General features: G+C 43.1%; 1 protein-coding gene across 1 annotated transcript in view; it reads left to right on the top strand.

The window, feature by feature from the left end:
- ASH1L (ASH1 like histone lysine methyltransferase) overlaps nt 1-25,228 on the top strand; it is a 114,469-nt gene extending 89,241 nt beyond the window's left edge. The window contains exons 16-28 of the mRNA XM_089483263.1: nt 584-741; nt 3,836-3,988; nt 5,665-5,719; nt 6,012-6,144; nt 6,337-6,585; nt 7,214-7,300; nt 8,479-8,569; nt 11,956-12,094; nt 13,613-13,785; nt 15,257-15,423; nt 18,437-18,477; nt 22,025-22,329; nt 23,947-25,228. Of these exons, the coding sequence (XP_089339389.1) occupies nt 584-741; nt 3,836-3,988; nt 5,665-5,719; nt 6,012-6,144; nt 6,337-6,585; nt 7,214-7,300; nt 8,479-8,569; nt 11,956-12,094; nt 13,613-13,785; nt 15,257-15,423; nt 18,437-18,477; nt 22,025-22,329; nt 23,947-24,038 (1,843 nt within the window). The 3' untranslated portion in view covers nt 24,039-25,228. The remainder of the gene's footprint in view (nt 1-583; nt 742-3,835; nt 3,989-5,664; nt 5,720-6,011; nt 6,145-6,336; nt 6,586-7,213; nt 7,301-8,478; nt 8,570-11,955; nt 12,095-13,612; nt 13,786-15,256; nt 15,424-18,436; nt 18,478-22,024; nt 22,330-23,946) is intronic.
- Nucleotides 25,229-25,461: the final 233 nt, after the last annotated feature.

The following is a 25,461-nucleotide window of genomic DNA, read 5'->3' as shown; positions in this document are numbered from 1 at the left end:
AGATAAGCATTTCATATCATGGTTTGTTTCAAAAGTCTAAATCCATTTTTTGTGTTCTTGAAGCACGGGCAGTAGAAATTGTGATTTGCAACGGGACCTAAACTGAGCCATTATGGGAGCCCTTACTTTTAAATATACTCCAGAACCGATCTGAGTGCTCCCTGCTCAGTTCCCCTGTGTGCAGTCCTCCTTCGAGTCCTAGAGAAAAACACACTGCTGTGATCTGGTGAAACGATGGAATATAAATAACTTACAACAGTAACTCAGAAGATGGAAAATACAGCAAAATAATTTTAAAAAGCATTGCAGTGATATCTTTATTAGGTCAACCAAAAGGCACAAAAATACATTATACAAGCTTTTGAACCTCACAGGCTTCTTTGTCAGGCATGAATGTTAAAAGTCATTTGACACAGAGCTGCATCTTTCTTGAGAGGTTAAAAGCTGAGTTTAAGATGGTGATGGAAGGAGATTTGATGCAGGTAAAGGTCAATCCCTTTACTGATGAAATGTTTAGAAGTGTCATCTGCTTGCTTCTGAGGAAATAATGGCTTATATCAGCTTCTTGCTTTTCTTCTCAAAGGAATTTTGTGCTAAAACACCATGTTTTCCTGGTGCGCAATTGGGAGAAGATCCGAGAAAAGCAAGAAGAAGTTAACCATGTCAGTGACAATCTTCACTCTGCTTCATTATACACACGCTGGAATGGGATGTGCCGGGATGATGGCAACATAAAATCTGGTGAGGACTCTACCCCATTGCAGTTCATATAATGTTTTCATTCCTCCTGTTGTCAGCAGTCCTGCTCAAGTCCTGAAAACTCAGGAATGCCACTTACTTGATGGAGTCAACCCACCTATAATGTTGTCTTCCTCTTTGTTTACTGCCTTCCACTTAGCAAGCATTACCTTCTCTTCTAATGAGTTGTGTTCTCATGTGATCACCAAAGTATGATAGCTTCAGTTTGATCATTTTGGCTTATAGAAAGAGAGTTCAGGTTTGATTTGTTTATTTCTCCAAGGAGGAAAGGCTGGTCTTCTTTGTCCTTGTGCTTGGGTGAGATCTAAACTTTTAAACTTTGGTCTACTGCTGACAGAGGAGCTAGAAGCCTAATTCTACAGAGGCTGGGAGGTGCACAAATTTTTAATTTTTCTTGTATAGTCAAGGAGGTTTTGGAGAAGAGAGGAGAAGCTGACCTGAGAACATTGTTGGAGGGGTTCTCCTTTAATTTTCCACATTTTCTTTTCCCTTTTTTCCTTAAGGGGCTTGTGAGAATTTTGCTCAGAGGAAGTGAGTCAGAGACTTGCCTCTGGAAGGAGCTAGTAGCCAGGAGTGCTATACATAACTAGAGTCCCAGTTGATTGAGTTCTTTAACAGAGTTTGGGGACAAAGGCCAGGCCCACAGGGGTTCTTTACACTGTTGTTTAGCAGGAGAATATCACAGTCTTGTTCAGTGCCTCCTTAAGACTTTTCAGTATGGACACTGAAGGCCCTGCTGCAGTCACCTGCAACACTTGTGGGATGTCTTCTTGCCTAGAGATGTGGGGAACTTCACCTGCACTAAGTGCAAGTTGGTGGACCTCTTAGAAGTGAAAGTACAGCAGCTGGAGGCCCAGGTAGCTACACTTCAGCATCATAGGGAGCAAGAGGTTTTCCTGACTAGAACAGACCAGATGGTTCTGGACGGGAAACACACAGAGGAGGTTGCTGAGGAGGAGGAGGTCACTTCACATACTACAGAAGTAGATGGTTGGAGGAAAGTCACACATAACAGTAGGGAAACCAGGGAACGTTCTGTGAGTTTGCAGCTACAGAATCAATTTGAACCTCTCTCTGTTATCAGAGATGATGAGGAAGAACAGCATGGACAGACTTCAGGGACAGAGCAGAGGATCCTGGGAGTACCACCAAAGGGAACAGCTGGTACTAAGCCTCAGAGGAGGCATGTGGTCGTGGTGGGGGACTCCTTGCAGAGAGGTACTGAACCAGTGGTTTGTAGGCCTGAAAAGATGTCTAGGGAAGTGTGCTGTTTCCCTGGGGCAAAGATCCGTGATGTAACAGAGAGGCTGACAAGAAAATAGTGGATGTAAACAACTGGCTCCGTAGATGATGCCGCCAAGAACAGTTTGGATTCTTGGATCATGGACTGAGGTTCCATAAGGAAGGACTTCTGGCAAGGGATGGGTTGCATCTCACGCCAGTTGGCAAAAGCGCAGAATGAACTCAGGCTTGCTAGAGAGGTTAAGAACAATAAAAAGAGCTTTTTTGGATATGTCCACAGCAAAAGGAAGAAAAAGGAAATGGTAAGGCCACTCTGCGTGGAGAAGATGGCAAAATGCTAACAGAAGACAGAGAAAAGGCAGAATTACTCAACACCTTCTTTGCCTCAGTCTTCTCAGAAAAGGAAAAGGGTGCTCAACCTGAGGATAATGGAGCAGAGGACAGAATGGGGGAATTTCAGCACAGAATAAGTAAAGAGATAGTACAAGAATACCTGGTTAATCTAAATGAATATAAGTCTACAGGACCAGATGAACTATATCCAAGAGTATTAAAAGAACTGGCAAATGTAATATCGGAGCCATTGGCAATAATCTTTGAGAACTTGTAGAGAACAGGAGAAATCCCAGTAGACTGGAGGAGAGCAAACGTTGTCCCCATCTTCAAAAAGGGGGGAAAAAGAGGATCCCAACAATTATCGTCCAGTTAGTCTGACATCTATACCAGGAAAGATTCTAGAGCAGATCAATAGAAGTATAGTGTCTAGATCAAGGGAAGTAATAGTGCCACTATATTCTGCTCCGGTCAGACCCCACCTGGAATATTGCATCCAGTTCTGGACACCACAATTTAAAAAGGATATGGAGAAACTGGAGCGTGTCCAAAGGAGAGTGACTGAAATGGTGAAGGGTCTGGAACCATGCCCTATGAGGAATGCTGGGGATGTTCAGCCTGGTGAAGAGAAGATTAAGACGTGATATGATAGCCCTGCTTAAATATTTGAAGGGATGTCATATTGAGAAGGGAGCAAGCTTGTTTTCTGCTGCTCCAGAGACTAGGACCCCGAACAATGGATGAAAGCTACAGCAAAAGAGATTCCACCTCAACATTAGGAAGAACTTCTTGACAATAAGAGCTGTCCGACAGTGGAACAAACTCCCTTGGAGTGTAGTGGAGGCTCCTTCCTTGGAGGTCTTTAAGCAGAGGCTGGATGGCCATCTGTAGGAGATGCTTTGATTTGGATTTCCTGTATGGCAGGGGGTTGGACTGGATGGCTCTTTCGGTCTCTTCCAACTCTATTATTCTATGATTTTATGATGTAGGACCCATTTATTGGTACCCATAGGACTCTGCTCTGTTACCACATTTCAAAAGCCTATGGCTAAAGCAAGAGTGAGCAACTGTAGAAGACCCTCCAGGAGACTACCCACCACTCTCACTCCGCACACAAAAATAGTATTATGTTGCCCACAAATGCCCCCAAGGGGGCATTCTCATCACATTTTCAGGCCTTCTGGAATATTTTTGACGTAAAAAATTCTGAAAATTTGCCCACACATTTGCTTTACTCCTAGGAAGTCCAGGGGTGATCCAAACATAGCGGAAATGCTCTCTACACCCTCTAGAAGTCATTTTGGGGCATTTTGAAGCAACAAAATGGGGGACTCTGAGGATACAAAAATGGCCCTGAGGCCACATGTGGCTCACAAGGCTGAACTTGAGCTAGAACTTGGTTCAAGAGTCAAACACTTTGATTTATAGAATCCTGAACCCACAAATTGATTTCAGACACCATGGGCTTTAATTGAAGAGGAATCTCTTCCTTCTCTTTCAGATGTCTTCATGACACAGTTCTCTGCCCTGCAGACATCTCGCTCGGTGCGAACACGGCGGTTGGCTGCAGCTGAAGAGAACATCGAAGTAGCACGTGCAGCACGCCTTGCACAGATCTTCAAGGAAATCTGCGATGGCATCATCTCATACAAAGGTAATGGCGGCCAGGGACCAATGTTCGTTAGTCTGACATCAGTACCAGGAAAGATTCAGGAGCGGATCATTAAACAGAGAGTCTGTGAACATCTAGAAAGCAATGCCATAATCACAAAAAGTCAACACGGGTTTCAGAGAAACAAGTCATGCCAGACAAACCTTAACTCTTTCTTTGATAAAATTACCAGCTTGGTAGATGAAGGGAATGTTGTAGATATAGTATGTCTTGATTTCAATAAGGCCTTTGACAAGGTTTCCCATGACATTCTTGCAAACAAGCTTGTAAAATGTAGGCTAGACAAGGTAACTGTTACATGGATTTGTAAATGGTCGACTGGATGAACCCAAAAGGTGGTCAACCATGGCTCCTTTTCATCCTGGAGAGAAGTGACCAGTGGGTTCCCACAGGGCTCTGACCTGGGCCCAGTGCTATTCAACATCTTTATCAATGACTTGGATGACAGAATTGGGGGCATACATATAAACTTGCAGACGACACCAAACTAGCAGGAGTAGCTAACACCCCAGAGGACAGGATCAAAATTCAAACTGACCTGAATAGATGAGAAAGCTGGGCCAAAGCTAAAAAAATGGAATTCAACACGGAGAAATGTAAGGTACTGCACTTAGGACAGAAAAGTAACATGCACATATATAGGATGAGGGACACCTGGTTGAACGAGACTACATGTGAAAGGGATCTGGGAGTCCAAATCGACCACAAGTTGAACATGAGTCAACAGTGCAAAGCAGCAACTAAAAAGGCCAATGCAATTTTAGGCTGCATCAATAAAGGTATAGTGTCTAGATCAAGAGAAGTAATAGTGCCACTGTATTCTGCTTTGGTCAGGCCCCACCTGGAATATTGTGTCCAGTTCTGGGCACCACAATTCAAAAAGGACATTGTGAAACTGGAGCGTGTCCAAAGGAGGGTGACTAAAATGGTGAAAGGTCTGGAAACCATGTCCTATGAGGAACGACTTAGGGAGCTGGGGATGTGTAGCCTGGAGAAGAGAAGGATAAGAGGTGATATGATAGCCCTATTTAAATATTTGAAGAGTTGTCATATTGAGGAGGAAACAAGCTTGTTTTCTGCTGCTCCAGAGAACAGGACCTGGAACAATGGATGTAAGCTACAGGAAAAAAGATTCCACCTCAAAGTTAGGAGGAACTTCCTGTCAGTAAGGGCTGTTTGACAGTGGAACACACTCCCTCGGAGAGTGGTGGAGTCTCCTTCTTTGGAGGTCTTTAAGCAGAGGCTGGATGGCCATCTGTCGGAGATGCTTTGATTTGGATTTCCTGCATGGCAGGGAGTTGGACTGGATGGCCCTTGTGGTCTCTTCCAACTCTATGATTCTATGAAATCCCACTAGAATATGGACTACTATTCTTACCCTGAGTGTTGGCTGTGCTGGTGGCACTGATGTAGTCCAGCAACATCTGGAGAGAGCTGGGTTGGAGAATGTTGGGCCAAATTTATATATTTATTTTCTCTGTACAATTCAATCCCCTCTCCCCAAGAAAACGGCAGCTTTTGGCAGCCTCCGTCAGCATGGCCAGTGGTCTTGAATTATGGGATTGTAAATCAAAACCATCTGTAGAGCTATAGGTGCATTTCAAACATAATGTAAACAATTCTGTTGACGTTTCTGCATTTCTATGCTTCCATTACAGATTCTTCCAGGCAGGCACTTGCAGCTCCTTTGCTGAATCTTCCCCCAAAGAAGAAGTAAGTTCTTGCACTGACAGTAAGGGCTGTTCGACAATGAAACACACTCCTTCCTTGGAGGTCTTTAAACAGAGGCTGGATGGCCATCTGTCGGGGATGCTTTGATTGAGATTTCCTGCATGGCAGGGGGTTGGACTGGATGGCCCTTGTGGTCTCTTCCAACTCTACAATTGTATGATTCTATGATTTTCTTGAAAGAAGTAGGAGGGTCTGTGATTCAAATAAAACCAGTATTTGTTTTGAAATAGGGGCTGACACTAATGTTCTATGTTTTCTCCTGTGTCTGTTTTAGGAATGCAGATTACTATGAGAAGATCTCTGATCCCCTTGACCTCACCACCATCGAGAAGCAGATCCTGACAGGCTGTTACAAAACAGTGGAAGCTTTTGATGGCGACATGCTGAAGGTTTTCCGTAATGCTGAAGTGAGTTTGCCCCTGAGCTAGGTGGGGGCCATTTGGCTCTAGAAGATGCTCCTTGCATCTTGTTTGTGTTGTTTTTGTTTTTGACCCTGGTGTGGATGAAAAACAGTCAGAATGATTTTCTTTGAAGTAGGATGCCCCTTTGTTTTCAGAAATGACTGTGGTTTTTGGTGTTTGTTTTGTTTTTGTACTCAGAAATATTATGGCAGGAAATCTCCAATTGGACGGGATGTCTGTCGGTTGCGGAAAGCATACTACAATGCTCGCCATGAAGCAGCTGCCCAGATAGATGAGATTGTGGGAGAGACTGCTAGCGAGGCAGATAGCAGTGAGACATCTATGTGTGAGAAGGAAACTGGTCATGAGAAGGATGAGGATGTGATCCGCTGCATCTGTGGCTTGTTCAAAGATGAAGGGCTCATGATCCAATGTGATAAGTGCATGGTAAGGGTAGTGTGGTACCTCTTTAATCATCTGTGTCCTCAGGAAATGGGCTGTATTCTTGGTACAGATAAAAAAAACTTATGACCATCTGCTTCCTTGTACATCTCTGCTTTCAGTCAAAGACCAAAACAGTGTCAGGATGGCCTGCTCTGTTAATCAAGCTTGGAGGGCTATAGGAACCCATCTCACCTATTAGAGCAGGCCTTCTCTTTGAAATACGTCAGCCTGTTAACTTGACATTCCAAAGATTGAACCTAGGATTTCAAACGCACATATTGTTTATGCTGAGCTGTACTTTCTCCTGAAAGAAGATGCTGCTGGTCCATTTAGGGTTCATTTCAAGAAAAAAAGCTCTAGGTTCAACCACTGAATTGTCACCCCCTCCAGTAAGAGTTATTCCCTGGTCAGTCAACTTTCTCAGTGCACCAAGCTAGAGTACATCTAAATTGTAGTAAATCCAAAGCATACAGTGTTTTCTGAGCTAGACCATTGGTGTTTTTCCTTCTTGCCTACCTGCAGATACAAACACTGAAAATCCAATGGGCTGGAGGTGGATTGGGGTGGGAGGGCTTGCTTATTTAATGAAAGGTTTATTTATTTTTTCTGATCTATTCATTTTATCCTGCAGGTTTGGCAGCACTGTGACTGCATGGGAGTGAACTCAGATGTTGAACACTATTTGTGTGAGCAATGTGAATCTCGCACAGTGGATAGGGTAAGTCACCTTCAGTGACTTAGACTTTCAAGCTGACTCATCAATGGCATGCCCACTTCTTGGTTTTGCCTGTACAAATCTAAAGTAGTGACAAGCAAACTTCAGGTTTACGGGGTATATACATTGCTTGTTTGTTTTGTTAGAAGCTTATGGCCCCTCAGTCAGATTCATGTGCCAGATAAGTGGCTCAGATGAATGGTCAGACAATAAGAATTAAATTACGGCGGGTTATAAACCGCCACTTGGGACGTCCGCAGGACGTCCCATTTTAAAAAAGGGGCGTCTCTTCTAGACGCCCCTGGCTCTAGTACGGACTCTGTCCGTACAATATGGCGCCGGCCGTTCCACACAGCCGGCGCCATCTTTATGTATCGGACGCTGTGCGTCCAAATGTGTTGTGGCGTCTGTGACGTCGCGAATGCGCCCCTGGTGCCTCGCGACGTCACAGAGGCGCTGCAAGAAGAAGCTCCATTTTGGAGCTTCTTTTGCAGTCCGCGCGGGAGCCGCGTGATGTGGGTGCTATGGCTCCCGCGCGGACCAAGCGGCGGCGGCGGCAGACCGCCTCAAAGCGGCGGTTTATAACCCGCCTACGTCTCTGAGGATATACTCAGTCTAGGAAATTATTATTAGTACCAGAACTAAGTTCACAAGTCTTCTCCCCATGTAATCTATTTCCAGCCAGTCACCTCCCACCCACCTGGTCTTATCCTGCAACCTCATTTAGGGAGGCAAAGAACCAGAAATTGTTCTTAATCGTATGCGTGTCACCTAAAGACTAGCCAGTAGATTCTGCTGGCACTTCATCTAGAGGCTAAAACCACAGGGCTGTTTTCAGTGATTCCTACCCTTGAGAATTTATAGTCCTGTCACCACTTGAATTTTCAGTGCCCTCACAAAACTCCAGTTCAACATGTCAACAGGACAGGAGAAAGGCACCTTTAATTTGACAAGATAAGTAACAAAAGAGAGCCAGGATGAGCCTTGAACGCCTCAACTTGCTTTACAAGTTATTTTCCTTCTAACATGTCACTGTGATCTAATTTAAATTACTTCAGGGATAATTTGAAGGGCTGGATGTAGAGATCTTTAACTCCATTTTATCTCCATGGGCTTGCAGAGGGTTCCAGAAATCTGAGGTGCATTGCAGTTCTTTTGCTCATTTTCTCCTCTTTTGTTAGGAGGTGCCTATGATCCCTCGACCTCATTATGCCCAACCTGGCTGTGTTTACTTCATCTGTCTGTTACGGGATGATCTCTTGCTACGCCAAGGTAGGTGCCTTTCCTCTTTGAGACTCAAACTTGGAGGTCTGTTACCCATCAGTCCAGTTTGTCGAAGTAAACACTTGAGCTTGCCTCATCCACTGTATTTCAAAATGCAGGTAAACAAGAAGCTTTGGGCAAGCAATGTGTTGTACCTCACAGCAGAGGTAAAAACGTTCTTGCTTATGAGTATGAAAGACCTGATCAGGAATATTTTAAACTGAGTTATGTGGGGAAAGAAACTGTACTCTTGAGGGCAGGTATTCATCAAGTGCTGGAGATAAAAGCCTGACAGTTATACAAAGAACAAGGCAAATAGCACAAGAATCCAGAAGTGGGAGGGAAAAAACTTTTAACAGGCAGATAGAGGTATGGCCCACAGTCTTAGATGTCTCTATACCAATGCATAGAATATGGGAAATAAACAAGATATACTTGAACTCTTAGCACAGCAAAGCAAATATGATATAATAAACATCACTGGAAGCTGGTGGGATGATTCTCACAATTGGAATGTACTAATAGAAGGTATAGCCTATTTCATAGAAATAGACCAAACAAGAAGGGAAGTGGAGTAGCATTAAAGATGTATACACCAGTGAAATAGATCCATGACTTAAATCCTAGAAGCCCAAGTTGAAAGCATCTGTGTCAAAATTAAGAGAGAGAATAAAAACAGGGATGTCATGTTTGGGGTCTATTACAGACCTCCAAGACAAACTGAGGATTAGATGATGCCTTCCTAGAACAGATGACCACACATTCAGTCGGAAGATACAGTAATAATGGGGCATTTCAACTATCCTGATATTTGTTGGAAGTCAAACTCTCACAGATTTAATGTCCAACAAATTCTTTGCCTGCCTTGCAGAAAATTCCATTGTACGGAATGTGGAAGAAGCAAATAAGCAGCCAGCTATTTTAGATCTGATCCAGTTAATGAGATGGAAGTGGCAGGCTCCTTAGATGGAAGTGGCAGGCTCCTTAGGTGGGAGTGCCTATGTTCTCATGGACTTTGTTATTCAGCAGAAAGGGGGAACCTAGGCATGGTCAGACACGCATTCAAAACTTTAACAAAGCTGATTTTCAGTAAACTTAGGGAACTACTGACATTGATGTCATGGTAAAGAATACTAATAGAGAAAGGGGTTCAGGAAGGATGGGAGTTTCTTAAAAGTGAATTATTAAAGGCACAATTTCAAACAGTTGCAATGAGGAGGAAAAATGGGAAGTGTTTAAAGAAACCAGGATGGATGTCAAAAGAACTTTCAGCTGAGCTATAACTCAAAATGAACATGTGCAAGAAATAGAAAAGAGAAAAGGGTAGAAATCACCAAAGAAGAGATTAGGCAAATAGCCAGTCCATGTAGGGAGAAAGTCAACAGTGTGATGCGGCAGCTAAAAAGGCGAATTCTGCCTTGGTCAGGCCTCACCTGGAATATTGTGTCTAGTTCTGGGCACCACAATTCAAAAAGTATTTTGAGAAATTGGAGCGTGTTCAAAGGAGAGCAACTAAAATGGTGAAGGGTCTGAAAACCATGCCTTATGAGGAGAGGTTTAGGGAGCTGGGGATGTTTAGCCTGGAGAAGAGAAGGTTAAGAGCTGTTATGCCTGTTTAAATATTTGAAGGGATGTCATATTGAGGAGGGAGCAAGCTTGTTTTCTGCTGCTCCAGAGAACAGGACTTGGAACAATGGATGCAAGCTACAGGAAAAGAGATTCCAGCTCAACATTAGGAGGAACTTCCTGACAGTAAAGGCTATTCAGTGGTGGAACACTTCCTCGGAATGTAGTGGAGTCTCTTTCCTTGGAGGTCTTTAAACAGAGGCTGGATGGCCATCTGTCGGGAATGCTTTGATTGAGAGTTCCTGCGTGGCAGGGGGTCAGACTGGATGGCCCTTGGGGTCTCTTCCAACTCTATGATTCTATGATTCCCTCAGTGTGTAATGGAGTCTCCGTCTTTGGAGGTTTTTAAACAGAGGCTGGATGGCCTTCTGTTGGGGATACTTTGATTGAGAGTTGCTGCATAGCAGGGGGCTGAACTGGATGGCCCTTGTGGTCTCTTCCAACTCTATGATTCTATGATTAAATTCTCACTGTTCTCTTCTCTGACACACTGGCTTTCCAGAGCCATCTTCAGCTCTGCTACCAGAAATATAGTGTTAAGTCAGGTAATCTTAAAGGAATGGGATTGGACAAGTTACATGGAGAAGTTTGTCACCTTCTTTGCGTGCAAGTGAAACTCTGCAGTGCGAAGTTCTTCATTTCAGGGTTCTTCCCATTCCATTCTCTGTCCCCTCAATTTTCATTCCTGTCTTTCTCCTCCAGCCTGAAGCAAACAGCATTCCAGTGAGTGCTCAGTCTTTGCTGATATGTTTCCCTTCCATTTGTTGTTGTTGTTATTGGTTTGGTTTGGTTTTTTGCTGGTGTTGAAGTGTGCCTGATCCGACTATGCTGAACTAATCCCACTACACGGAAGTTTTTGGGTTTATCCATTGACTTTTACAGGCAGCTCTCAGTCCCTGAAGAATTGTAAAGTTAATTTATCTGTGACTTATCAAATCAATGCTTTGGTTCTTTCTCCACTTTCTATATTTATGTAGATTTTCTCTTCCCAACCACTTCTCTCCATTTCCCCCCTCTCCATACCAAGTTTTTTAGCCCCTGTCTTTTAATATTCTATATGCCATGGCAATTTGAAGAGGGTCTCTTTGCTGATACCTTCACTGTTTGGTGTGAGAGCAAGAAGAGGAAGTATTGCCTTTCTGCCCTTCTTGTGTGCTTCTAGTTCATCACTATAGGAAACAAAATGTTGAATAGCTAGGCCCTATACTAATTGAATCAAATGGAGACTTTTTATGGAAGATGCTAGGGACTGAACTTGGCATGTTTTCTATGCAACATATGTGCAAAATCAGTAGCAGAACTTTATTGTATGTGTCCAGAGGTCTTCGTGTTGTACAAAACTAATAAAAGAACAAGCTCAGCTTGTTCAACATAACTACAAAAACAGAACTTAGCACATCCTTAGAATCCCATTACAGTGATTCCATTTTAGCAAATAAAATTATATAATTACATACCATTTAAAGTGTGATTGCAGTTTTCTAGCAAGCGTTTCAAAGACTTGTACCCTATAGGTAATAAAATAGAGTTAGAATAATGTGGTAATCTAAATATTGCAATGGAATATGTCATAGAAATCCTGTCCTTAGATTGGGTTGTATTGGGCAAGTAATAGATTATCACTTGGATACATCAAGTGTGCCAGATATCAAGATACCTCCTTTTGAAATGGCAACTGAGTTTCTCCTCTCTTTTCATATGTGAGGATTTTGCAAGTCTGCCCTCCTAAGGTGCAGTGAGGCAGTTCTTATACATTTTTCTGTCAACAGGTGACTGTGTGTACCTGATGAGAGACAGCCGAAGGACTTCAGATGGCCACCCCGTCCGACAGTCATATCGCCTGCTGTCTCACATCAACCGAGACAGGCTTGATATTTTCCGCATTGAAAAGCTCTGGAAGAATGAAAAGTAAGTATCAGTCCCCTTTTACCTAGCACAGAACTGCCATTTGCAGAGATTACCTGAGAATCTCCAGGCTCTGTTGAAGTCTCAGGACAGAGGTTTTAGAAGGCTGGTGATGGAGAGTTTTCTCTGTCCGCTTCCTTCCATTGACAAGAGCAGCAAGTGGCTGCTGCTACTGTGAACCCATAAGATTTTTTCCTCAACTCTTGATGAATAAGCTGAAATGGTTGGCTAGTATTATTATCCCTTACAGCAGGGATCAGCAGCTAATTCCCAACACTCTATATAGGATCCATTTGGTTCACTTCTAGAAAGATTGGCCTGATCTCTCTCCCAACAACCATCTGAGTAGTGATTGAACAAATGGAAGGGAGTGGCACAATAAGTGGAGAAAGGGCATGGCCCCACACTTCTCCACTGTTCTCTTGAGGCCCACAACAAATAATGCCCAAGGAAAGGTCACTTCAATAGGGTGCACATACAAAAGAGCCAACTTTCTTTCCAATGCAGATTACCATGCAAAGATTACCATACAATGGGTTGAGTCAGAACAAATAATTTAAAAATAGTTGAATTTTTAAAAAATAAGAGATTTAAAAGAAGCAAATATCATAATTTAATACTAAGGTAGCCAGTTTGATTCCTTCTTGATGTTTTGGAGAATAGTTCCCATAACCATTCACTATGCTGGCTGGGATTATAGTCCAAAATGTCTGAAAGATACCACATTGGCTGCCCCTCCTTTAAAGTGATTCCAGTGGAGGAAGAAAATTCAACTAAGCTCTGACTCTGAAGACCAGTAGTTATTACTCACAGGGTATCATTTCTGTCACAGGATCACTGCCCACACTACTTTGAGGAAAGGCTATGTATGGATTTTTGCTTGTTTCTTCAGTCTGGCAAAGTTTAACAGTATGCTTCAGTATGGTGTTTCCTGGAGAACCCAAGTGGGAAAATGTCATTTTAATCATGTTTTATTTCTGGACTTTCCAGAGGTAATAACAGAATGCTCAATTTCAGAGGCCCCTGATCTAGCACAGCTTTTGTGCTTGTGAATTTCAACTTCCATCACACATATGTTTAGCTAGTGAACTTATATGAAAAGATAGTAGTCGCCGTTGACCCATATTATGCTTTTGACAGAGAAAGTAGGGAAAACCCTTGTTCTTACTGAGATCTCTCTATGCGGCTTGCATTACTTATTTCTCCTCTATACAAAGATAAATAAAAAGTTGGTGTGTCAGCATCATTGTGCTTATCACTGTTAACATTGTGAAAAGGAATATACATCTGCTTTGTGCATCTGCTAGATATTAAAAAGAAAATAAGAAAAAAGTGGGTGAGGGGTAGACAAAGTGCTGTTGGACAGGCTTCCATCAGCGCTAGGCAACATAGTCAATAGTGAGGACTGAAATTAGAAGTTTCAGTCCAGCAACATCTGTAGGATGCACTTTGGTCACTGCTGGTTTAGGATTATAGCACAACCATGTAGGAAATATAACCTCTCTTCTTACTTTCCCTCAGGGGAGAAAGATTTGCCTTTGGACATCACTATTTCCGTCCACATGAAACACACCATTCCCCCTCTCGTAAATTCTACCACAATGAGCTCTTCCGAGTGCCGCTGTACGAGATCATCCCCTTGGAGGCTGTAGTGGGAACCTGTTGTGTGCTGGATCTCTACACCTATTGCAAAGGCAAGGCAACGTTGCTAGGTGCCAAACCACCTTGCTTTTCTCAGTCACGTCTTCTTGAAGAGAGATCATTTCTCATCTGTATGTTCCACTGAAAGGATGAAAGAATAAAAGGCACTTACTGTACATGTAGTTTGGAAACTATGTGTTTGTTAGTTCTGGTCACCTCATTCCAGACTGTAGAGCTGCAAAAGGCTACAATCTAAATAAATGAGAAATGTTGGTGCACATTTGATCCTGGCATGGAGGAAAGGCTAAAGTTTTCAGGGCTTTCAGCAATGGGAAACAAATCATATAAATGGTTTTTGCTTCCATAAGACTTCAGGGATTGTCCAGAGTATTAGATGGATAGTTGATTCCAGACAGACTAAAGAACACTTTTGTTTCTACACACAGTGTAATTAACAAGGAATTCACCACCAAAAAAATCAGGCCATAACCACAAGGGATGGTGTCTCAGATGGCTTTAAAAGAGGATTGGACACGATCAAGGATACAGATAGGACTAGATTACCTTTTAAATTTCATCCAACAGGGTGAATTTTTGTATATTTCTTGGTGTCTGCATGATTCTGTGACCAGAACTAGCAACGTGTGTCTTGTGCAATTATAAGCAGCAGAGATCCATTTGGCCCGTTAAAGGCTATCACATTTTATTTGGCATAAGCTTTTGTGAACTGCAGTCCACTTCAGCTGAAGAATTAGACCAGTCTGCAAAAGTTTGTGCTAAATAAAATGGACTGCCATTTAAGTTGCCACAAAACTCTTCATTGTTCTTTGTAAAATAAACTTATCATGGCTACTTCCATGTAGATGATTATCCATCTGGTGCCATCTGTGCTTAGAGGGAGAGATGCAGGCCCAGCCTAAATTAAGAAGCAGAAGAGAAGAACTGCAAGCCCTGATCCCCTTCCCCACTACCATTCCTTTCTCCTTTTCTGAAGTGTCTTTTTAGATTGTAAGCCTGAGGGCAGGGAACCGTCTAATTAAAAATAATAATAATTGTAAGCCACTCTGAGAGCCTTTAGGCGGGGTATAAATACCATAAATAATAATAATTAATATACTGAAGGAATGTTACTCTACTACATCTCTGTTCCAGGTACTATTGGATCAATCAGTTACTTACAAAGCAGATGCACAGTGTAATTGCTTGTCCTCAGAGGTGGCACAGCCAGAGGAATAACTTGTTGAACGCCAGATGACTGGGTCCACTGAGGAGCCACAGACTTCTATCCTTCTATACAGTGGTGGTAGTGGTGGGAATAACAGTATTGCAGCAAAAACATATCTTTCTACACCTTAAAGTATACCTGCGTTTTTGGATATAAGAGTGAAGTTTAAGTTGATTTTTCTTTTTAAAGTGCTTTAGTGTAGTGGGAATGCTTTGGACAGGAGGCTCCAGTAGCCCTTCTTTTTAAAACCAGGCCACATTCACTCTTCTAATAATCTCTCTTGATATTTTTCCCCACAGGAAGGCCAAAGGGTGTAAAAGAACAGGATGTGTACATCTGTGATTACCGCCTTGACAAATCAGCCCACCTCTTCTACAAGATCCACCGAAACCGCTTTCCAGTGTGCACCAAGTCCTATGCCTTTGACCACTTTCCCAAAAGGCTGACGCCAAAAAGAGACTTCTCAGTAAGCCCAGCCTGTCATCAATACTCTGCATTCTGCAGTAGAATAGCCATGGGGATAATAGGTTTCAGAAGAATGACTAGCTTACTACTTTGTTACTTTTTTAAAAATGGTGATCATAAATTATGTTCTTTCATATAGATATGAATATATAAGGGTTTATGATTCTGTGATTCTGCTAAAGGTTTAAAGTAATACAAATAGTTCATAGAATAAATATGGATATTTCTCTCAGTGCACTTCTCCATTTAAGTTCTCACCCTTGCATGAAATTGCTGTTTCCCAAAGAAATTTAGATTTGGCTTTTCTGCTGTTCAGCCTTTACAGATTGTAATATTGAATTGATAACGGCTGGCTGTACAATTTGTAACAAAGGAGGACACTGGAATTTAAAAAGAAAGGAGAAGTCTAGGTTTCTAGTCTTTAGAGTTGCTGCTGGGGGGGGGGGGTTGGAATGAAAATGTTGTTACATCTTATAATTAATATATCCCTTAAAGAGGGAATTTTTCCATCCAAATTAAAACAAGCAATAGTCAAACCACTATTAAAAAAACCCTCTTTAGATCCCCTGATCAGAAATAACTACAGACCGGTCTCCCTGTTACCATTCTTGGGCAAGGTTATCGAGAGGGCAGTCTCCCTTCAACTCCAAGCTGTTCTGGATGAAATCGATTATCTGGACCCATTTCAAACCTGCTTCAGGGCGGGATACAGTGTTGAGACAGCCATGGTCGCCTTAATCGATGACCTCCTTCTGGGTATCGACAGGGGAAGTGTGACCTTGTTGATGCTCTTGGACATCTCAGCAGCTTTCAATACCATCGACCATGGTATCCTTCTGGAACGCCTGAGGGAGTTAGGTGTCGGGGGCACTGTGCTTCAGTGGTTCTGTTCCTACCTCACACGCAGATTCCAGATGGTGATGCTGGGGGACTCATGCTCTTCCAAAAGAGAGCTGACATCTGGCGTCCCTCAGGGCGCCATCTTGTCCCCCATGCTGTTTAACATTTACATGAAACCGCTGGGAGAGATCATCCGAAGACATGGGGTGTGGTGTTATCAGTACGCTGATGACACCCAAATTTATTTCTCTATGTCTCTAACTGCTGCAGTGACTAAGGATGGCCTCTCTCCTCTGAATGCCTGCCTTGAGTCGGTAATGGGCTGGATGAGGGAAAACAAACTCGGGCTGAATCCAGAGAAAACGGAGGTACTCACGATAGGTTCCCCAAGTCCAGGCATGGAGATTTGTCAACCAGTCCTGGACGGGGTCACACTTCCCCTAAAGGACAAAGTGTGCAGTCTGGGGGTTCTTCTGGATCCATCACTACAATTATCATCTCAAGTAGATGCGATGGCCAGAAGTGCCTGGTACCAACTTCGGTTGATACGCCAACTGTGTCCCTACCTGGACCGAAAGGACCTTGAAGCAGTGGCACATGCACTGGTAATCTCTCGTTTAGACTTCTGTAATGCGCTCTACATGGGGCTACCTTTGTATCAAGTTCGTAAACTTCAGTTAGTACAAAATGCAGCAACCAGACTGGTCACCGGCACACCTAGGACTGACCATATAACACCAATCTTAAGATCTCTACACTGGCTGCCGATTAGTTTCCGGGCGCAGTACAAAGTGTTGATCATTACCTTTAAAGCCCTATATGGCTTGGGCCCAAGTTACTTGAAGGAATGCCTCTCCCGACTGCCCGAAGACTAGATTAAGATCTACTTCCCATAGGGCATTCACTGTGATGGCTCCCAAATTGTGGAATGGCTTGCCGGAGGAGATCCGTCTCATTACCACCTTAGATGCCTTTAAGAAGGCAATCAAGATGGATCTCTTCCGGCAAGCCTATCCCCCAGACCTGCTTTAACAGCTTAAGATGATATTCCACTCTGAACTTGATGAGGAATCAGATTTTGATATTGCACATGTACAAGTATTTTAATGTGTTTTTAAATTTTGCTTTGTATAATGAGAATGTATTTTAACTATGTGTATCTTTATATATGTGCTGTTCTCCCATCTCGATCCGTAGGGAGAGGCGGGATATATAAATAAAAATTATTATTATTATTAGGTATGGGAAAGATCTCAGTTTCAAAATTCTGGTCAAAATTATCCATTTTGTGCCTCCTAGAACTTGTGAAACAAACCAAATCTTACCTCGGAAATCTGCAGATATGTGAGACTTGGAGTATTTTTTAAATTATAAAATATCTATAAAATCATAGTTTAAAAATGCAAATAGCTAAAAATTTAGTTAGTGGGAGGAAAGTATACAAAATGTATACAAAAATATACATTAAATAAATACATGTTCACATTCTGAAAAATGTGTATTAATTTCCACTTTCGAAGGGAAAGAAAAGGTCTTATAGCCTGGTAAGAACAAAGCATAGGACAAGAATACAACAGTATATGTGTGGCAAGGCTCTGAGCCAAGCTTGTACTCATGGAAAAACTGAGTTGTATTTTCCTGCCAGCAAGAGAAACAGACTTGAAGTGCACAAAAGCATTTTTTTCCTGTTCTAATCTAGTCATGCTTCATATTATTTGGCCTTCCTAATCACAAGATAGGTGTGTCGTAAATTACCTTGAGGCATGATATGTATTTTGCAGACTCCACATGCATGGTAGCAGGCCTTGCCATAACTGTTGCCTTCTGCCCCACAAATCTGAGTGTGGCATGACAGAAGATTATAGTCCTTAACCACCAGGCCATGAATTCCCTTGTCCACATTCAGCCAACTGCTTTTTCCCAGCTGTGCCATTTATAGCCTTTTGTCAGGCTGAGAAACCCAGACAGTGGAGCTTTCATTCAGACATAATTCAGCAATGTCCACACTGCCTGCCAGTGAGTTTCCAAGTTGTTAGGAAAGACGTTTTGTCAGCCCTGTCAGAAGATGCCAGGATTTGATCCTAGGACTTTTTGCATGCAATAGCAGGCACTCTTGCCACTGAGCTATGACTTCTCTGCAGGGCTTTCACTGTACTGTTCTTTCTCTTTTGCAGCCTCATTATGTTCCAGACAATTACAAAAGAAATGGAGGCAGGTGAGTCTCTTTGCTGCTCTGTATTCTTTTGGGACAAATGTTTTGTGAGAGAGAATTTAACTTTTAAAAGAACTGGACATATTTATAAAGTTTCCATGCCTCATGTAACTCTTGCAGCATACTAAGTAAAAGAACTTTCAGTGTTTGATTGCTGAATCACCAAAGAGAGAAAGCAAAGCTGATCGGGTAATGTAACTTTTCCCAGCATGGTGCTGTTCAACTGTTTTATGCTTCAACCCCCATGATTTCTTCCCAGTATGGCCATTACTTATGAATTTAAGGGAATGTAATTCAAAATGTCTGGCAGATACCAGTTTGGAGAAGGCTGAACCGTGGCAACTCTCCTCCTCAGCTCAGTTCCCTGAGCCACTTGAATTAATTGTGTAAGTGTAAGTAAGTGTCTTGTTGCAAATACAGTCAGAAACAACAACAAAAAACCTAAGCAAATGTTGTTGAGCTTTTTATGAATATGCTTTTTGTATCGTGCCTTGTTGGTTAAACAACAAAGCTGAATAAAATTGGGTTTAGGCCCATCTCCCCAAGTATATGACCGCCTACTACCCCCCAGTTTAAATTAAGGTGCCATAACTCTCCTCCCTCTTTTGTCCAAACTCACTCCACTGAACAGTGACAATTCAAATGTCCTCCTGGGATATCAGGATTTTTTACAAGAGACAGTAAGGAACTCGGTGAAGGAAACGAGATGCTCAGATCATAGAATTGTAGAGTTGGAAGAGACCACAAGGGCCAGCCAGTCCAACCCCATTCTACCATGCAGGAACTCTCAATCAAAGCATCCCCAACAGATGGCCATCCAGCCTCTGTTTAAAGACCTCCAAGGAAGAAGACTCCACCACACTGCGTGGGAGTGTTTTCCATTGTCGAACAGCCCTCACTGTCAGGAAGTTCCTCCTAATGTTGAGGTGGAATCTCTTTTCCTGTAGCTTGCATCCATTGTTCTGCTCCCTCCCTCTTGCTCCCTCCTCAGTATGACATCTCTTCAAATATTTAAACAGGGCTGTAATATCACCTCTTAACTGTCTCTTCTCCATGCTAGACATCCCCAGCTCCCTAAGTTGTTCCTCATAGGGCATAGTTTCCAGACCCTTCATCATTTTAGTTGCTCTCCTTTGAACACGCTCCAATTTCTCAAAATCCTTTTTGAATTGTGGTGCCCAGAACTGGACACAGTATTTCAGGTGCAGAGAGCACTTAATGTGAGGGGTTGAGTGAGAGGTAGGGTATTCCATTGAAATCTCAGTCGCTCCCCAACTGCATCAACAGCAACAATAACAACAACAACCCTTACAAACATTTGGTCACAAGGTTGGTCACAAAGGAAGCACCTTCAGTGATAGAGTTTGAAGGGATCCCATAGGCCATCAAATCCAGCCTGTGCTCAATGCAGTAAATTCAGCTAGCACATCATCAGCAAGTAATTGTCCTGTCTCTTTCTGAAGAAATCCAGGGACCCCGCCACTTTTCTAGGTAATTGGTTCCATTGACAACCTGCACTTTGTCATGAAGTTCCGTCTGGCATTCAGTTGAAATCTACTCTCTTGTAACTTAAAACCATTAGACTGGACCCTACTTTCTGTAGAAGCAAAGAGCAAACCTTCACTCTCCCCTCTATGACAGCCCATTTGAATATTTAAAAAGTGCAATCTTGTCACTTTTCATTCGTCTCTTCACCAGGCTAATATGCCCAACTCCAAAATATTATTTGCCATCACACTGCTGCCTTATGTCCAACTTATGATCATCAATAATCCCATGGTCCTTTTCAAATGTACTGTTGCTAAGCCAAGTATCCCCATCCTGTAAGTGTGCATTTGGTTTTTGTACCCTAAATGTAGAATATTGTTTCTGTTTGATTTCATTTGACTAATTTCGCTGTTCTCCTATATGTGTGAGTCACAGAGACCACAAAGAAGAACAGGCTGCCTATCTGTAATTGTTGTTCTTTGAGTGGTCATCTGTAAACTCACACAACCTGCCCTCTTCATGCCATCCCTTTTTCCAGATCTCTCAATGGTAGACTTGGAACTGGATTTTGGTGGGAACCCACAGGTTATATGTGTGTGGGCGAAGGGGCAGGGTTACCACCAAAACACAGTTCTAGAAACTTCCAGAGATCTCCATGCAGGCACAGAATGACCCATATGTGTAAGTTCACAGATGACCACTCAGTGAACTACAGTTATAGTTAGGCAACCTGTTCTTTGTTCCAGTTTATTAATTTATTGAGAGTTTTACTGTGGTTGCCATTCTCTTCCTCAGCTTCTCTTCTAGAATTAATATCTTAAATAAATAAATAAAATAATAATAAATAAAAATTTTATTTATATACCGCCCTTCCCATGATCAGGGCGGTGAACAACAAATCAAGATAATACAATATAACAATTACATATCACATCAATATAACAATTCAAACATTACAATAACCATACAATTGTTAAAACCGATATTAAAACCCCTAAAGCCAGCTGCCCTTGCTGTGGGGGGGGGGGGGGGGGAGACTAGCTGGAACTTACATTGGGGAATGCTGTTTGAAACAGGAAGGTTTTCAATTCCTTCCTGAATTGGTCCAGGGAGGTGGCCGAGCGGAGCTCTATGGGCAGCATGTTCCAGAGGGTCGGGGCGATGATGGAATATGACCTCCTCGTTGTGGAGGTTAGTCTAGCCCCTGGAACCCTCAGTAGTTGCTGCCCAGATGTTCTGAGGGTGCGGGGCGGAATGTATGGGGAGAGGCGGTCCTCAAGGTATCCTGGGCCCAAGCCATGTAGGGCTTTATAGGTTATAACCAACACCTTGTATTGCGCTCGGAAGCGAATGGGCAGCCAATGCAGATCTTTAAGCACAGGTGTAATATGGCTGGTCCTGGGAGTGCCAGTGACCAGTCTGGCTGCCATGTTCTGTACCATTTGCAGCTTCCGAGTATGGTACAAGGGTTGCCCCATGTAGAGTGCATTGCAGAAATCCAATTGAGAGGTTACCAGAGCATGTACTACCGTTTCAAGGTCCCTCTGGGCCAGGTATGGACGCAGCTGGCGAATGAGCCGAAGCTGATAACAGGTGCTCTTGACCGTCGCATTCACCTGAGCTGTAAGGTGAAGCGACGAATCAAGAAGCACCCCCAGACTGCGTACAGAGTCCTTCACAGGAAGCGTGATCCCGTTCAGGACAGGTGGAACCACCGCCATTCCTGGACCAGGGGAACCTATCACAAGTACCTCCGTTTTCTCTGGATTCAGACTGAGTCGGTTTTCCCTCATCCAGCCCATTACCGACTCCAGACAGGCCACGAGAGGAGAGACGCCATCCTCAGTCACTGCATCTTTGTGTTTAGAATTTGCCTTTGGACTGATGGTTGAACTATCCTCTCCCACCCCCAGGGTTTAGTTTAGAGCCCTTTTGATCAGACTTGCTATGCTATTGTCAAGGATATTTCCCCCGGTCTTTGTAAGAAGCAGCCCATCGACGATAGATGGTGATGCACACAATGACTCTCCTGACCATATATGGCGGCTGTCATCTATTCCAGATCATCTTGGAAGTCTGACCGTTCCAAGTCTCAGAACAAAGACCTAAGCCAGGAGGAAGACCCACTTCCCCTCATGGAGGACATGATAGCAAGGCAAGAGCCAGCCTCTAGTGAGCAGTTGCCCAGTGTGGAAGATCCAGAGAAGGAAGCACTTCCCCAGGAAAATGGTGAAATGGATAACAAGGTGGAAGAAAGCAGTCCCATCCCCATGCGGCCTTGCACCCCAGAAGAACGTCGGCACATGCAGCGTGAAAGACTCAACCAAATCCTCCTCACCCTTCTAGAGAAAATCCCAGGGAAAAATGGTAAGAGTGAAACCACTCCCCCCCCCCCCCCGAGCAAATTTAAAGTGCTCACTGCACGTGTGGCTTCTATCATTTTTCTTTTTAACAGTACTTTGTCCAGGTGGTGCAAAAAGGTGTAGAATTACCCAAATTTTGCCAGAATAAGATAGATGTATCATGTTTTAAAAGAGCTTTTCCACAACATTTTAAAATTATGAATCATTCTGCAGTCACTTTTTTATGAGTACATTTCCACATGGTGAAATTGAGAGCATAGCATTTGGAATTTCAAATCTCCCTTTTTAAAACACAGTGCTTTCTCTCTTCTTCACTCTGCATAGAGAAGTAGCACATCAGAAAGAAGGAGGGCAAACCCACTCCTTGTTGTGCTCTTTTTTGGTGTATGGAGAAGTTTGTAATGACTGAGGATTCAGAAGCATGACCTTGAAATAGCATACTAAATACAGCCTAGGAAAAACTATAGGATATAGAGTCCCAACATAGACTGTGAAGCTTTAGGATAAAAACATAGGAGTTTATTTGAATTTTACCACAATGGGGGCCCATTTAATCTCTTCCTAGAATTTTGGTGACCAGTAGAGATGGGACACATTCTCCCTTATTCATTGCTTCATATAAAGTCACATTAACAGGCTTAGAATCATAGAATCGTAGAGTTGGAAGAGACCACAAGGGCCGTCCTTCTGCTGGGTTATGTATCGGTTACTGCTTCTGTATTTGAGCAATACAGAGTTTAAAGTATTCATAGTTATATTCATCGTTACTTTCTTTGGTTCATATTAGCCCTTCTGTGACCTAGTATGGACCTTAAAACCTGCCCACAAAAAGCTCACCCATGCTCTCTGTTCCTCCCTCCCCACCCCCAAAATCCAGAAGAAATTTCTAGTCACTCCTCATTTAGAAAAAGGGCCTCTCCTGGGCCAGAAATAGGTCGGTGGAGATGGGACAAAAAGCCTTGTGAAATTGCCATGCTTCTAAGGGTCCCGTTATTAAAAGCTGGGCTTTGTTTAGCTTTTTTAAAGAAAGGAATGAATTGGTAGCTCTTCCAAGTCCAGTCAATGACGTCTTCAGTCTTTTGTGACTCAGCCTAGCATTTACCATTTGTGGACCTACCTTAGAGCCCTTGAAGCCCCCCACCCAACTGGTGGCTGTTCATGCCTGGAAGAGAGCCATAGCCAGACATGAAGCAGTTCTGTCAGCTGCTGAGGTTCAGTGGGGTTCCCCAGAGGGTTTAGTGGCTAAAATAATCATTTTGCATGTGGCTAGGACCCTCCTCCTTCCAGGCACAAATGTCCATGGTGAGCTTTAGTGGCTTGATGGGCAGGGGCTTTTGGTCACTGTGGAAGGAAAAGAGAATGCCAAATGCTACAGTGACCAAAAAATAGATTTACAGGGGTGTAACTGTTAGTGGCATATGCATAGGATTCTAGCATATGTGTGCCACCCATGGACCTGGGGAAGTTATTCACTTCAATTGAACAATACTGAGCTAGATGTACTGTTGCTCTGATTATGTATGAAGCAACCTCATACTTACAAGAGCTGCCACTCACTATGTTTGCTCTGGAGGGCTTTCCTAAAGTCTGTAATGAATTTGTATGTTTCTCTCTCATACAGCCATCGATGTCACCTACCTGTTAGAGGAAGGTTCGGGACGGAAGCTGCGGCGACGCACTCTGGCTCTTCCAGAGAGCAGCTTCAGGAAGTGACATGCTCCACCCCACTGGAGAGAGGCTCTACTTGGAGTTCTGTGAATGAGACTGTGGGCTGGATGGGCAAGGCTTTCACCCGCCTTCCTGTGTCTCACAGTGTGTTGGGGGGTGGGAGGGCAGGCAAGAGGGGTAGAAGGAAACGGACAAAAATGGTTCTGTAGCACTTAGACAATGCGATTGGGCAGGCAGGCAGCCCCACTCAGCAGTGCTCTTATGATGTGTGTGGTGTTGGGTGTGCCTTGTTGTCGATGTTAAGGTACTAAGGAAAACCTTGTGGTTTTTTTGTCCAAGACAGTCAAATTTTAATTTTATTTATTTCTCCCTGCCACTGCCACTCCTGCTCCTGCTGCAATGTCCCTGGTCAGAGAAAGGAAAAAGGGCAGGAAGGAACTGTACAGTGGGATGTGGGGAGGTAAGCTGGTTCAGAACTGTTTTCCTTCCATAGGAGTCCTCTTCCCCATACCTGTCACTTCTGCCACAATGGTGTACAGCTCAAGCTGGTGGGATTGGAGGCACGGGGGAAGTGTCTTAACTCCAAGGGGCTCGTGGCATGAATGTGCAAGGCCTTCAGTTTGCTCAGGACATGGTGGAGAAAGAGCGATGCATTGAGCACAGAAGGCACATGGAACAATTTTGTGGTTCTGTTGGCATGGAAGCCCCAGCCAAAGCCCTCAACTCTGAAGCACTTGGTTACACGTCCTGCAACTTAAGGTGGGCAGGGAGGATGAATTTTTTAAACGCATTTTTTTTGCTGCAGATAAATTTTATAAAGCAAATTATCCAGTCCTAATGCCACCCAATTGGGTTGTCTTTTTTGTTTTTGTTTTTTCCCTTTGGTGTTTTATTTTGTAGTAAGCTGTTTTTGTGTGTCCGGTGTATCGTGAAAATTTAAAAAGACAAAAAACTGTCAAAACAGCAAACACACACACACACACAAAAAATAACTTTTCACTACATGAACCGTCAAGCAGTATTTCTGAGCGAGTATTTGTTGTGAAATTGTAGACTATTATTCATGGATAACACTACTCTTGTGTTCTATTTTTTTTTTTAAGAAAAGGAAAAAAAACTGTACAGCTTAAAAGCATCCGTCTCTTAAAGAGACAGTGTATTTTATGCTCCTGCCTCTCTCTGCCCTTAAATTGGAGGGGATAAAAAAAAAATAAAGTGTTAACTCATTGACTGCAGGGAAGGGACAGTTTCCTTGCTTAACACAATAACGGTTTCCAACCATCATGATGGCTGATATCCAGTGCGGCACCAGACTATGTAAACATACCATGTACCCTGGTGGTTTACAGGCCATGCACTGGCACAGGGAGCCGGCAGTTCGGCATACACTGGCCCTTTAATGTGGCTTTGCTCTCTGTCTCTCTTTGGTGTTCATAAGCATATTATGGTCCTGTTTAGGTGTCCTTAT

Source organism: Sceloporus occidentalis, unplaced genomic scaffold, assembly GCF_023333645.1.
Source record: "Sceloporus occidentalis isolate IW3139 unplaced genomic scaffold, rSceOcc1.0.p SCAF_20, whole genome shotgun sequence".
Taxonomy (NCBI): domain Eukaryota; kingdom Metazoa; phylum Chordata; class Lepidosauria; order Squamata; family Phrynosomatidae; genus Sceloporus; species Sceloporus occidentalis.
The sequence above is the reverse complement of the archived record's forward strand: the minus strand, read 5'-3'. Positions and strand labels throughout refer to the sequence as shown.